The sequence below is a fragment of the Protopterus annectens genome, chromosome 2.part2, assembly GCF_019279795.1.
Source record: "Protopterus annectens isolate FY-2018-M chromosome 2.part2, PAN1.0, whole genome shotgun sequence".
NCBI classification, from domain to species: Eukaryota; Metazoa; Chordata; order Ceratodontiformes; family Protopteridae; genus Protopterus; species Protopterus annectens.
The window spans coordinates 396,092,105-396,105,020 of NC_056730.1; the positions used below are offsets into that span (position 1 = coordinate 396,092,105).

General features: G+C 41.1%; 1 protein-coding gene across 1 annotated transcript in view; it reads right to left on the reverse strand.

Moving 5' to 3' along the window:
* Positions 1 to 6,560: 6,560 nt before the first annotated feature.
* The window catches only part of LOC122795645 (leucyl and cystinyl aminopeptidase), a 1,650,338-nt gene continuing 1,643,982 nt past the window's right edge, over positions 6,561 to 12,916 (reverse strand). Inside the window, exon 18 of the mRNA XM_044063917.1 lies at positions 6,561 to 8,185. Coding sequence (XP_043919852.1) covers positions 8,054 to 8,185 — 132 coding nt within the window. The 3' untranslated portion in view covers positions 6,561 to 8,053. The remainder of the gene's footprint in view (positions 8,186 to 12,916) is intronic.

The following is a 12,916-nucleotide window of genomic DNA, read 5'->3' on the forward strand; positions in this document are numbered from 1 at the left end:
ACTAACATACAGATGGCTAGCATGTTTTTGATTTTCATAGCAGTAGCAACAGAATGATACACCAAGTATTACAAATAAACTCAAACTGCTACTGCAAACCCTTCCCTGACAAGGCCACATGTATGTATTCCTACCCATATTGCTCAATACTACAGTAACAGTAAGGCCACTTCATATACTCCATATGTTCTCTTCCTGACAATTTTAACATGCATGTTAGACTTCGAAGTTTGCAACAGGCTAGACTGAAACTGTTTTTTCCCCCAAAAAATATTAAAAAGCCTGCTGAAATGCTTTTAAAACATTTCTCTTATTTACATCTACCTGAAATCATGACCACATTAAGCTGGTCTAACTCATGAAATCTGGCACAATAGACAAAATTCTGATGAGTCTCTGGGTTAATAATCCAACAGAGTCTATACATTGTGTCCACCTGTTTCATATTGTAGATGAAGGAGGCACTTTCCTGGGTGTGGCTTAAACAACACCTGCTAGTTTCGAATAGAATAAAAAAAAAAAAAAAGAATAGCTTTAATGTTGTAACGACAGCATACCTACTCTCAAAACATGATTATTCCTCCTTAATACTTTATGATATAGCTTCCCCCTTCTACACTTAATATTAAAAATCTATCTAAAGAAAAATCTCAGACTAAAATTTCTAACCAGATAATCACAAACATGAAAAAAATAGAATACCGTACAAATAGAAAATTCCTGCAACTCAAAAAGTTTAGATTTTTTGTATTCAGATAATCTTTTTTATTATGGAAAGCCAGACTTTGCAATAAAAAAAAAAGTACACTACTTTTTATTGGACAAGAACCCACCCCACCTGCAATTTTCCATACCTCTATTACTAAATTATTCCCTGACATCAAACCTTGGTAAATAAGAAACACTTACTAGAAAACGACGCATCTTTCTTTCTCCAAGACGGAAGAAAGAATAGTTATGTAAGAACTTACCATAACCTTAGATGTCCTTCCTTTCCATGTTGCAGTATTCATAACTGTTGGGAGGTTGCAGCACCAGACATCTGGCAAGTATACCAAAGTCTTAGAAGCAGGGATACATGCAACATTTGATGTCAGAGCCAAAAACTGACTTGACTACAAAGGTGACATCTGCACGTACCCACTTCAGAATGGACTGCCGCATACAGTAGTACCCCCTGGAAACAATAAAGGGGAAGGAAGAAGCTTTTCAGACCCACATGTAAGACTAGGCCAAAGGGTGCCTCCTGGAGGCATATGCCTGATGCTGAGGTTTGGTAGATAGAGAGAAATCTGTCCCCTCGGGTGGCTAAACAGGAAGAGAGGGGGTAGGAGAGTGGGACTGAATACTGCAACATGGAAGAGAAGGACATCTAAGGTTATGGTAAGTTCTTACACAACTATTCTGTGTCCTTCTATTCTCATGTTGCAGTATTCATAACTGTTGGGAGAGTACCAAAGCTTTAGGTATGGGCCTGGGAGGGAGAAAGAGGTCCCTGGCCTATAAGGACATGTAGATTGGACCTAGCAAACCCACTTCTGGCCCTAGAAGCCAAATCTAGTTTGCAATGCCTAGTAAAGGTACAGACTGAAGACCAGGTAGCAGCTTCTAGGATAGAAGCGTAGTCTACCCCCTTGAAAAAAGCAGCTGAGGAGGCAGCTGCCCAAGTTGAATGAGCCCTCACACTTTCAGACAGGGCTTTACCATGAAAGGAGTAGCATGCAGAAATAGACTTGGATATCCATGAAGAGATTAGTCTGTTTAGAGACTGCCTTCCCCACGGCCCTTGGGTGAAAGCAGACAAACAGCTGGTCAGACAATCTAATGGGTTTAGTCTTGTCAAGATAATAAGCGAGTTGTCTGTGGACGTCTAGGGAGTGAAGAGTTCTTTCAGAGGAATTTAGAGGTTGAGGGAAGAAGACAGGGAAGGTTAATGGTCTGATTCTAAGACAGTTCATTAACCACCTTAGGCATGAAGGAAGGATTAGTCCTGAGGGAAACCCTGTCTTTATGGAAGATGAGGTAAGGAGGGATGGCCATCAGGGCTTGAATTTCTGATACCCTCCTGGCAGATGTGAGGGCCACCAGCAGTACTGTTTTCCAGGTTCATAGCTTCAGTGAAGCAGAGTGGGCTGGCTCAAATGGAGGTAAAGTGAGTTTTTCCAAGACAACATTTAGGTCCCATGTAGGAGGGATTGGCTTACAAGAAGTTCCGATATGGAGGACCCCTTTCAGAAAGAGCTTAACCTCTATTCCAGATGCCAGAGGAGGTACCAAAGAAAAATTAGCTGAAATGCCAGACAAGTGGGCTTTAACAGAAGAGTATGTTAGTCCTGAGTGTAGAAGCTCACACAAGTAAGAAAGGACCAAGGGTACAGGAATGAGTAAAGAGTCTTGGTTTTTCTTATGACACCACCTGGAGAATCTTTTCCATTTTGCCATGTAATTTCTCCCGGTACTGGGTTTCCTGGCCTCCTGCATGACACTGAATATGTCCTCTGAGTATACGTGTCTGAAGGGGATCAGAACCCTATCGGCCATAAAGTGAGCCTAAGATTGCTCACCTGAGGGTGTATTAGGAACACCCTGTCTTGTGTGAGTAGGTCTAGATGGTGGGGTAACCTGTGGTGATTGCCCTTGACTAAAAGGTGAAGAAGGGGAAACCAATGCTGTCTTAGCCAGAAGGGAATCACCAGCAGGATTTTTAGTTTGCCCCTCTGAATCTTCAGGAGGATCTTCTGAATCAGTCCTGCACCCTAGAAAACTAGGTCTTTTTTAGGGGTCAGGTGGGACTTCTCGTGGTTCACAGTGAACCCCAGGTCTGCCTGGGTTCTGGTCATCAGGTGTAGGTGATGTTGCAGGGTGTGAAGGTCCTGGTGAAGTATTAACAAGTCATCTAGATATGGGTATATTTGAATGCCCTGTGTACTGCAGTGGGCAATCACTGGTGCTAGACTTTGTGAGCGCCCAAAAGGTAATGCAGAAAATTGCAAATGCACGGAACCTACTGAAAAACGTTGGAATTTCATGTAGCAGGAGTGAATAGGAATGTGAAGGTAGGCATCCGTCAGATCCAGGGATACCATAAAAGTCTGGTAGGGAATGAGGGGCAACAGCAGCTGTAACGTTAGCATTCTGAAGGTGTGAACCTTGAGCTAAAGGTTGAGTATGGGCAAATCCAGAATTGGTCTCCAAGGACCATCTTTTCTTGGGACCAAAAAATTCCTTGAGTAAATTCCCTTGTTTACCTGCTGTGGTGGGACCTTTTCTATGGTGCCTTGGGCCTGAACTTGATGCAGAATAGAGGGGAAAAGATGGTGCTGGCTTGAGGGGGGACTGGGGTATCCCCTGGAAGGGGGGTAGAGCCCACCAAGTCATAACATAACCTTTTTGAATTATGGAGAGGACCCAGGTTACTGAGGTGATCTTCTGCCAGGAGGGTAGGGAGAGGGTGAGGCGAATGGGCAGGGGGGGGGGGTTGGAGGGAAGTAGTGGGTTTGAGTCACAGTTGAAGGATTCTGTCCTGATCAGGCTGCCTCTGAAAGGGAGTGTTATTACCGGAGGAAGGGGTTCTGGGAATGGAAGGTTTCCTAGTTTGCCTCCGTCCTTTAGTATGTGGTGGGAGCAGAATGAGATGACTGTCTCCTAACAAAGGAAGCCCATTGAGGGTAGTTTCGATGGTGTCTAGGGATAGGTGAGACTAGTAAATGTTTTAAATTTTGCAGCTTCTTTCCCTTTTCTTGCAAGGATTTGATAAGTTCTGCAGATGCTTCTCCGAAAAGGGCCTTATTATCTAGTGGTGCATCCAACAACTTGGTTTGTGCATCCATGGGGAGAGGTTGCAGCCCCACCCAGGAGTATCTTTACAATACACAGCCTGAAGCTGCAGATTTTGAGGAGGCCTCCACCGCATCATAACTGCACTTAATGGAGTGCCTAGCCAACTGTGAAGCAGTAGAGAGAATGGAGTTTAGTTGGGTCTTAGCAGGCGAGTCTGATACATCAGGTATGAGGGCAGAAGCCTTAGCAAGGGTGTCTAGAACACATGTGGGTTTGATAGTTTAGGGCTCTGATGGCAAGAGTGGAAGTAGTATAGACCTTCTTCCCTAGCCTATCATAGATTCATAGGCATGTACTAGGCTAATGACCTTAGAGCCTTAACAAGCCTAGCCCATTGGACTGCCCTGGCATCGTGCTGCCCGATGTTAGTTCCCAGTGCCTTTATCAAGTAGAGCCATAAACTTGCTGTCCTTGTCAGTAGGGAATAAACTAGAAGAACGCCAGCTGTCTAGAGGAATTGCCAGCTATGACTGCAGGGTCTGCAGAAGGGTTCTTGAACAGGTACTGAGTACTCTGTGGAACTTTATTGAACCTGTCAGGGCATTTAAAAGCTTGGGGTTGAAAGTCAGGGGGCTGTGAATCAGCCATAAAGGCATCTTGAAAGGCTGGAAGCAAGGGAGGGACTGCAGATGGTTAGGGTTGATCCATCTGTAGTACTTCAAAATACCTCTTTTTTGATTCTGAGACATCTGAGGCTTGCCATTTGAAGTGTTCTCTCATGAGAGAGATGGTATCACCAAAAGAAAACTCTTCCCCTGGAGATTCAAGAGTGATAGTGTCTTCTTCCTCGGGGGCAATGAAGTCCTTGGGGGATTCAATTTGAGAGCAGTAAGTAAGGGAGTCTTCAGAGGAGGAGTATTCTTCCACTGACTCTTCTAAGGTCAGCACAGGAGTAGGAGCAGGTGGCGGTACCTGTGACTGTAGGGCTTGGAATGCCCTGAAATGATTTAGGGAGAAAACTTCCCATCCAGGGGCAGAATGCTGTTCTGTATTTTTTAATTTTTGTTTTCTCTTCAGAGGAGCTGAAGGATGGGTTGATTTAGGGGTCGATGTCTGGGAGGATTGCAGAACAGGGGTAGGCCTCTCCGATGTCATGAGCCCTGGTTTCACTCACCAACAAGTTCTGATGGCTGACCAACCTCAGTGGATGTACTCAGTGTTTACATTGGGCTGGCTTCCATTACAGTTCCCGGTTCCAACTGAGAAACAGACGTCCGATGGGACCCTGAGCTAACATTTGCCTCGAGAGTCTCACTGGTCTCCTGAGGTGCAGCATGGGTGTCAGCCTAACTTTTTGGGACTTCTCCCTAGGCAGCTTGTGTGAAGTACCTACCCTGCCCTCCAGGTGCAGCATGGGCATTGGGCCTAACTTTTTGGGAATTCTCCCTAGGCAGCTTGTCTGAAATACCTACCCTGCCCGCCATACGTAATGCCAGACCCCGGAGTGTCTGGTTCTCGAGACAGAGTTTGAGAACAGCCAGACGGCTGCAAAGAGTTTTAGGCATAGATGATTTACAAATGTCGCAAGATGTATGGTCATGGGCTTCCCCTAGACAAAACAAACACTTATCATGTGTGTCCTTATGTGGAATTTGCCTTCCACAAGCACACTTCCTCTTTCTAGATGACACGTATGTCTGAAAAGCTAAAAAATAGATAACAAAAAACACAAAGGGTACTTATCTGTAGTGTACACCATCAAACAAGTGAACTGCTTCCCGAAGCTGGGGATCAGAGGTCCAAATATCACTGCGGCAGAAAAGTTATGAAGTGGGCACACACAGATGTGACCTTTATAGCCAATGTCTGTTTATGGCTCTGACATCAAACGTTGCGTGTACCACTGCTCCTAAAACTTTAGTATACTGGCCAGATGTCCGGTGCTGTAGGCAGCAACCTCTCTACAGTTATGAATACTGCAACATGAGAATAGAAGGACATCCTCGGAGTTAGAATAACTCTGCAGTGATTTATTGGGGAGTGCACACTGAGCTTGCATCCCATTACAACATTTATGTCACCAATTCCATATGCAAAAAGTGTTCTCATATCGACAAGGACTTCAACTGTCATCTGAGTACACTGCATTACATTAATGTCACTACATGTTCTTCATTTATTTGAACTCTCATCATTACAACATAAGTACAGAAGAACATACTGCTAACCTGTTTAATATTTTATAAATGTTTTGCATATTTTGGAACTACTGCACATTACACCTGATTTAAGATTGGATATTGCCTTTTAGTTTGACATGTTTGAATTCAAGATACTGTGTTTAGGAGTTGGAATTCAAAAGTACATCAGAACTCGGTAATACCTGTTTTTTGAGATTAAACTAAGTGACGATATTACCCCATCAATTATGATCAGGCTTTGGACATGGTAAGTCACCCATTACTGCAGCCTTTCTCACCAAATTTTGGGGTTTCCTGAATGCCATCTGTAAATATACAAAATGTTTACTAGTTGACATTCAGAAGAAAACTGTGGAGTAATCCTATAGTAATCCCATCTCTTTGTGATTCTTCTTAATTCTCAAGTATTCCATTCTCTGCATCTGATATTACTTTGTCAGTTATGAGTTGGACTTTGGATACTCAAGGGAAGCCTGGAATTATTCTGGTCTTTTCCTTAGCATAAGTTTGGATTTCTAGATGCCATAAAGAACTACAAAACAAACATATTGTACAAGATTTAAAAAAGCACCAAAGGACTTTAAAGGCACACTTACTTTATTCATTTCACTTTCCACCAAGTAATGCCCACTAGAAATGTGCTAATTTTCAGTAGTTACCTAGACTACTGAAGTGGTTAAACTGCTTGCAACCAGTCACTCTGTATGTGCAACAGGAGATTGCCGTGATTAATCCCAGGAAGTCTGCTGTATTTATCAAGTTCATTCAAAGACTATTAAAGTTCTAAGCAGTACAAACCCACGTTAAACTTAACAGAAGTCCCAAAACATCATATTATTGTACTAACAATACATATTCTGGCTTGCTAAGATATATATGAATCTTCATCTTTCTGGTAATATCTCAAATGCCAGATTTATGTTCCCTTAAACTCAACCTTACCACTGTCAAACACTCTTATTTTGGTTAGAGACTGGTGCTACATTGCCAGGGTATAACAGTATTTGCACAACCAATATAAAATAACAAGTACCTTTAAAACAGGGCAACTTTCTCCACGTAATAAAATGAATGTATCTTCTTTGGCCTGTTACAGTCAATCAAAGGAACCTGAATCCAAGTAGGCAGACCTCTCCATCACATGGTGCAAGAAAATGGTAACAAATGCAGTTTGACCACATGCTTATGCAACACATAAAAACACTGCCTCTTCCAGGAATATAGCAATCTTTCAAAAATGGCCCTTCTTGGAATTCACTTCAAATGTTTTTAATGAAGATCTGCATCTTAAGAAAAAGCTTCTCTCAACTTTTATGAATAACAACAGAACAAGAAAATGGCTCTGCATGGAAAATGTGTAAAAGATATAAATCATCTTTGTTTTAAATCCTCAATTTGACTTGGGAATGGAAGGTGCTACCAGAAATGATTTAGCAAAACTGTTGGGAGTAAAACTATATAAAGCACTACTTATCTCGCAATTAAGACTGTTACAATGCTGTCATTTTTACTACATTTTTACAGTCGATATTCAGAAATTTACAGGTAAACAAAAGCCAAACAAATTTGTTGGGACATCTTCCTGATGCTGACTTTTACGATAAGCCTTCAAGAATGCATACTGCAACAAAGGAAGGTAAAGCATTATTCTAACAGCTCAGAAACAGTAAACATAATTACTTAGCAACATGCTGGTTAATAATAAAACTAAGAACTCTGCACACTTCACATTCTATTTTGCTAATAAAATTCCTTCCCAGAATAAGGGGTAATATTCACACACACTATGTTGAAAATTGTTTTTCTTGATAAGGGTCTGCTTTTGCCATACACAAAAACATTACATTTTTTAACATATTCTCAAAATAAAGCATTTCATTTTGTAACATATTCTCAAAATAAATAGTGCACAATCAGTGAAAGGGAATAAAGTTGCCCTGAGGGACAGCAAGTGGAACTCCTTGTAGTGCAAACGGTGTCACAGTGATGACAGTTCAGTCCGGTGTTGCTGCAACACAGTGGTTCACCAGCTGTCTAGTCAAAAACACAGGTGGACACTGATGCCATTCATGTCACAGCAAGTATTCCACGTACTGTAGGTTCTTATCCATCCACTGGATATTCGCCTTAATAGTCTCAACAGCCTCCTTTACAACTCGGAGCTGAGAGCCGTTTTCCTTCTGTGACTCAAAGAAAGTCTGTACCTGGAAAGACAAGTTGGAGGCATTATGAGAGGTACGAAATTACTTAAAAGCAGAAGCGATGTCAATGAAAACAAAAAATGAGATAAAGGTAAAATACAACATTGTACTGGCAAAAAGGAAACCTATTACTAGAAAGTAGGTCTTGTGTCTAAAGCATAACTGATACACCCCTTCTTGTATCTCAATATAAAAAGTGCACTCATATAGGAGCTTTGCATAATGACAGAGAGAGAAACATGTTTTCATACCAAGCAGCACTAACACATACAAGATGGTGAACAAATCACATGGCAAAATTATTTGGAGCAATCTGGGAATTCATACAAAAATCAATTCCAGCAGTAGAGTCAGTAAGAGGACAAGCAACACTACATATATTGTTGCGTTGTCCTTTGTCGAGTGTACATTTCTTCAACAAAGTATACTGCTGCCACTTTAAACTGTACAGTCCACTTGCTGATGTAAGGATATGTCAAACACTGCAATCAATGAATATTTTTGTGTTGTGCAAGCTGCGCTTACATGCAGGTAGGAGGATTTTTTTTTGCTGTTGTTAGAATTGCAATAAGGGTTAAGGAAAGGGATAAACTGCTCTGTGTGTCTATATGTGTGTGTGTGTGTGTGTGTGTGTGTGTGTGTGTGTGTGTGTGTGTGTGTGTGTGTGTGTCTTTGCAAGTGCTTTTGGATTAGGGTTAGAGTAAAAGTTATTATAAGGTGACAGTTTCAGCATTACGTATGTGTGTTTGTGTGTGTCTTGTGTAGTAGTATAATTGGGGAAAAATGTTTTGTTTAGATAATGTGAAGGGCTGGGTTTAGAATTAGCACATACGAGTAAGGTGATATTTTAGGGGGAATATCTACAAGTGTGCCAACCATAATTCTAACCCTAACCTGATACTCCAGTAACACCAACAAGGAGTCGTGGACTTCAAGAACCAGTCTCTCAAAATCTAACTATTAGCTCAGTATCTGGCAATGTATTACCTCATGTAAAAAGGACATTTACAGCAGGAACAGGATCCCAGACATTAGAAGACTGAGGAGGTAAATCAGCATTCTAACAGGAATCTTATGTAAGAAGGTCCTTAACAAACCAACCTATGAAAGGCAATCCTATTCTAAGCTATACCCTTTAAATAACACTAAACAAACTATAAAACATGTCCATTCAACTGAGTACAACCCAAATGTAACATGCTCTCCACTCAGCAGAAGTATAAATGTCCTCTAAAAACAAAATCTGCTGAAATTGCCACAACATAGGTGGATATTAATTGTCTAATTTCCATTGTGGCAAAATATAACGCAGTTATTCAACCAAGACAGAAAACATTAGAGCCTCCTTCCTTTTATTCTGCAGAAGTAAAAGCATCATTATAGTATCATGATACAAATGGTTCATAGGTTGGTACTAAGCTATCAGCCCTAGGGCCTATACAAGCCTAGCCATAACAATTCTCTGGATATATCTTCCTACAATATTTACTTCCCTGGACCCCTGCCTAGCAGGGTGACTGACGTGATCCCAAAGGTAAATTTCCTACCTCCCATCCAATTGTCAAGGTTCCTTTTGAAGAGGGCCAAGGAGGCGCTCTGCTTGATATGTATGGGGAGTCTATTCCAGAGTATGGGGAGTCTCTGGGTCAGGAACCTATCGCTCCAGCATGTTTTGTTCATTGTGATGACAAGGTTTAGATCCCTGGAGCGTGTGACTCTGAGGGGTTGGGAGTTCTTTAAGTGAAGCATGTCCAACAGCTCAGGGTTTGACATGGCCTTGTATGTTAAGCAGAGACAAACTCTGAGTAGACAATATGCCACAGAGTATAGCTGGAGTTTTTTTAGACGGTCAGCATAGGGCATCTGCTTTAGGCCTGTGATTCTCTTAGTGAGATATTTCTGTGGCCTTTCCAGCTGTTGCAGATTTCTTGTGAGGTACATACCAAACGGGGCGTTGTAGTCTATAATGGGTCTAATGAGGGATGAGTACAGTGGGACACTGACCTCCTTTTTTTCTGGATGAAAAGCCCTTAGTGATGAGGTGTGCCACACAGAAGGATTTCCTGACTGTTGTGGCGATGTGGTTATCGAAGGTAAGACCACTGTCCACCTGTGTCCCTAAGTCCCTCATCACACTTTCGGTGTTTAGTGTACTGCCACCTATGTGGTAATTCAAGGGTACATGGCTTTTCCCAAAGGGGATAACTATACATTTCTTGGCATTAAGCTTGAGCCCATGGCTCTAGCACAAAGCATCAGTTTCTGTAAGGCCCTTTTGTAGAACATCCACATCATTTGGGGATTCAATAATGGCTCTCAGTTTGCAGTCATCTGCAAATTTTGTTAGCCAGAGTCCCTTAGTGTTGGCCTGTACTTCAGATAAGTAGATGCTAAACAAGAGTGGTCCTAGGACTGAACCCTGAGGTACTCCACTTGTCACATGTCGGGAGCTGGATTTGGAGTCGGCTACTTTTACAGTCTGGGTTCTGTCAGTAAGCCAGTTGGCAACCCATCGAGTGACGTAGGGATTTATGTCCAGCTTAGTAGGTTTATCTGTGATTCCAGAGTGGGGGATGGTGTAGATTAATATTGTTTTGAAATATTGGTTAAGATGTAAAGCTGCTAGATGTCTTAGGTTTGATTCTCTCCATCTCTCGAGTGTGCTGTCCAAGTCTAGGAAGATCAGTTAAGCAGAACAAAGCTCCTACATCACCCATAAAAAGAGGCATGTGCTCCCAGTAAGTCTTGTCTACTTTAAAGAAATGAGGGACATCCATTAAGTCAATAACTTTCACCCTAGTTTTCTCCCCAGATTAAGTACATAAATGCTCAGGCCACTAAGAATAACAGACTCCTTAAAACCTATGCTTTCTTCTTGTGTAAAGCCATGTAAAAAAACACAAACTGCGTTTCTAATGCTGATTTAATTCATTTAACACTCAGAAGCAGGATGCTAATTAACACCTTTGCTTCCTGAGATCATCTAAATCCAGGAAACAACCTGATTCCTGACAGCTTTTCTCCAAAATCCTCTACTGATAGGTTTATAATATCTGATAAATGGTGTGAGTTAAAAAAATGTAAAATCTCCGTGGATGATAGTGAGCTAAACACTGCTGTTAGTATCAAAGGTCAGTCTGTAGATGCTGATTTTGCAGATTGAAGAAAGAGAAACTGTATTTTGACTATCAAAAATACTAGTATTATGGTCAAACAAAAGCTTATAACTAAGTGCGCAAGCTAGAGCCAACACATCCCTAAGGGAACTGTTATCTGTTCAAGAGCTTTCCAAAGATGTAAGACAAGAGGGGATAGCATACTGTTGTTCTGTGTAACTGCTGAATCTATGTAAATTACGCATATAATAATTTCACAATATTTCAAAACAATATTAATCTACAAAACCATCTGTGTTAGATGGCAAGCATCAGTGGGAACACTGTGTGCTTTATTGCTTTGTATAAGATGGCACCATTTGTTCAACTGTTGGTCATGCTCCTTTTATGAAATTAATGCAGTTAAGAAAATACAGGTAATAGTCATAACTGTTTTAACAAAAGAGCAGGTACATCTACCTCATAATGTCTTCACATTACCCACAATGTTTTAATGTCACTTTCTACAAACACTACAGATTGGATTATACCACCCTCAAATGACAGTATCAGACTTTATTTTTGCATTTTTACTGCAAACTTGGAAATCTGTCCTATTTTTTCAATAACTCTCTGCAAATCCCGTGCTGACCACTCCACTGGCATGCTTAGTAAATTATGTCAGCTCATACATGTCACTTTGCTGCCTTGGTTTTATGAATATACCTTTACCAGGACTTCAGAAATTGGACTTTGAAAACAGTGACAAGTATACTCATTTCAGAAGTACAAGGAAGTCTTCAGTAAAGACGACTAAACTCTTATAGTTTACACAAGAACTCTGATTTCCTGACAGTTAACTCACCAGAGCTAGTCAACTGGCAATGTGAACCTTGACTCTAGAAGATTGTCACTGTTGAAATGACAACCTGACCCCATGTGCAGGAATCGGAAAAGGGGTTATGGATGGATGGACTAGCACCAACAATTATTCTTTGTGACAAAAAGTTGAGACTGCATAACAAAATAAAGCTGATGGGGGGTACAATTAGTTTCTCCCACATTATGTTCACACCCGGTAGGCTTTATGACAAAACACTGAGATGGTATGACAAGCTAAACTTCAAAAGGGGTACAAGCAAGCTCCCTATGAATGGTTCAGACCCAGAAGGGCCATATCTTTTTACTTCAAAATCTTTCCTTACACAAAGTAAACACAAATTCTGCTTATACAATCACAGTGTTAACTGGTGCATCAATTTTTTATTTTAAAGGTTTTTACTACCAAACAATAAACGTATGTAAAGATGTGTAAGATCAGGTGAGGACACTGAAGGGGAATATGCAATACAGAGTGCAAAAGGGAGTGGGGCAGGCATGATGGGTTAACATTAACAGCTACAAAGCAGAAAAAATACTACATGACAAAACTAGATATACAATATTCAAATATACTGACAAACTTTTATTCTGCAGGTACAACATACACAGTGCAAACCTATTAACATACTATGCAATTACATGATGCAACTAAATACCTTGCTCAAAGCCAGATCTAACTCAGCCCTTACTACAGAATGTACTTTTGTTTTGTAGTGTACTCAAGAATCGACTGAGCTTTAACTGATAATACAACCCC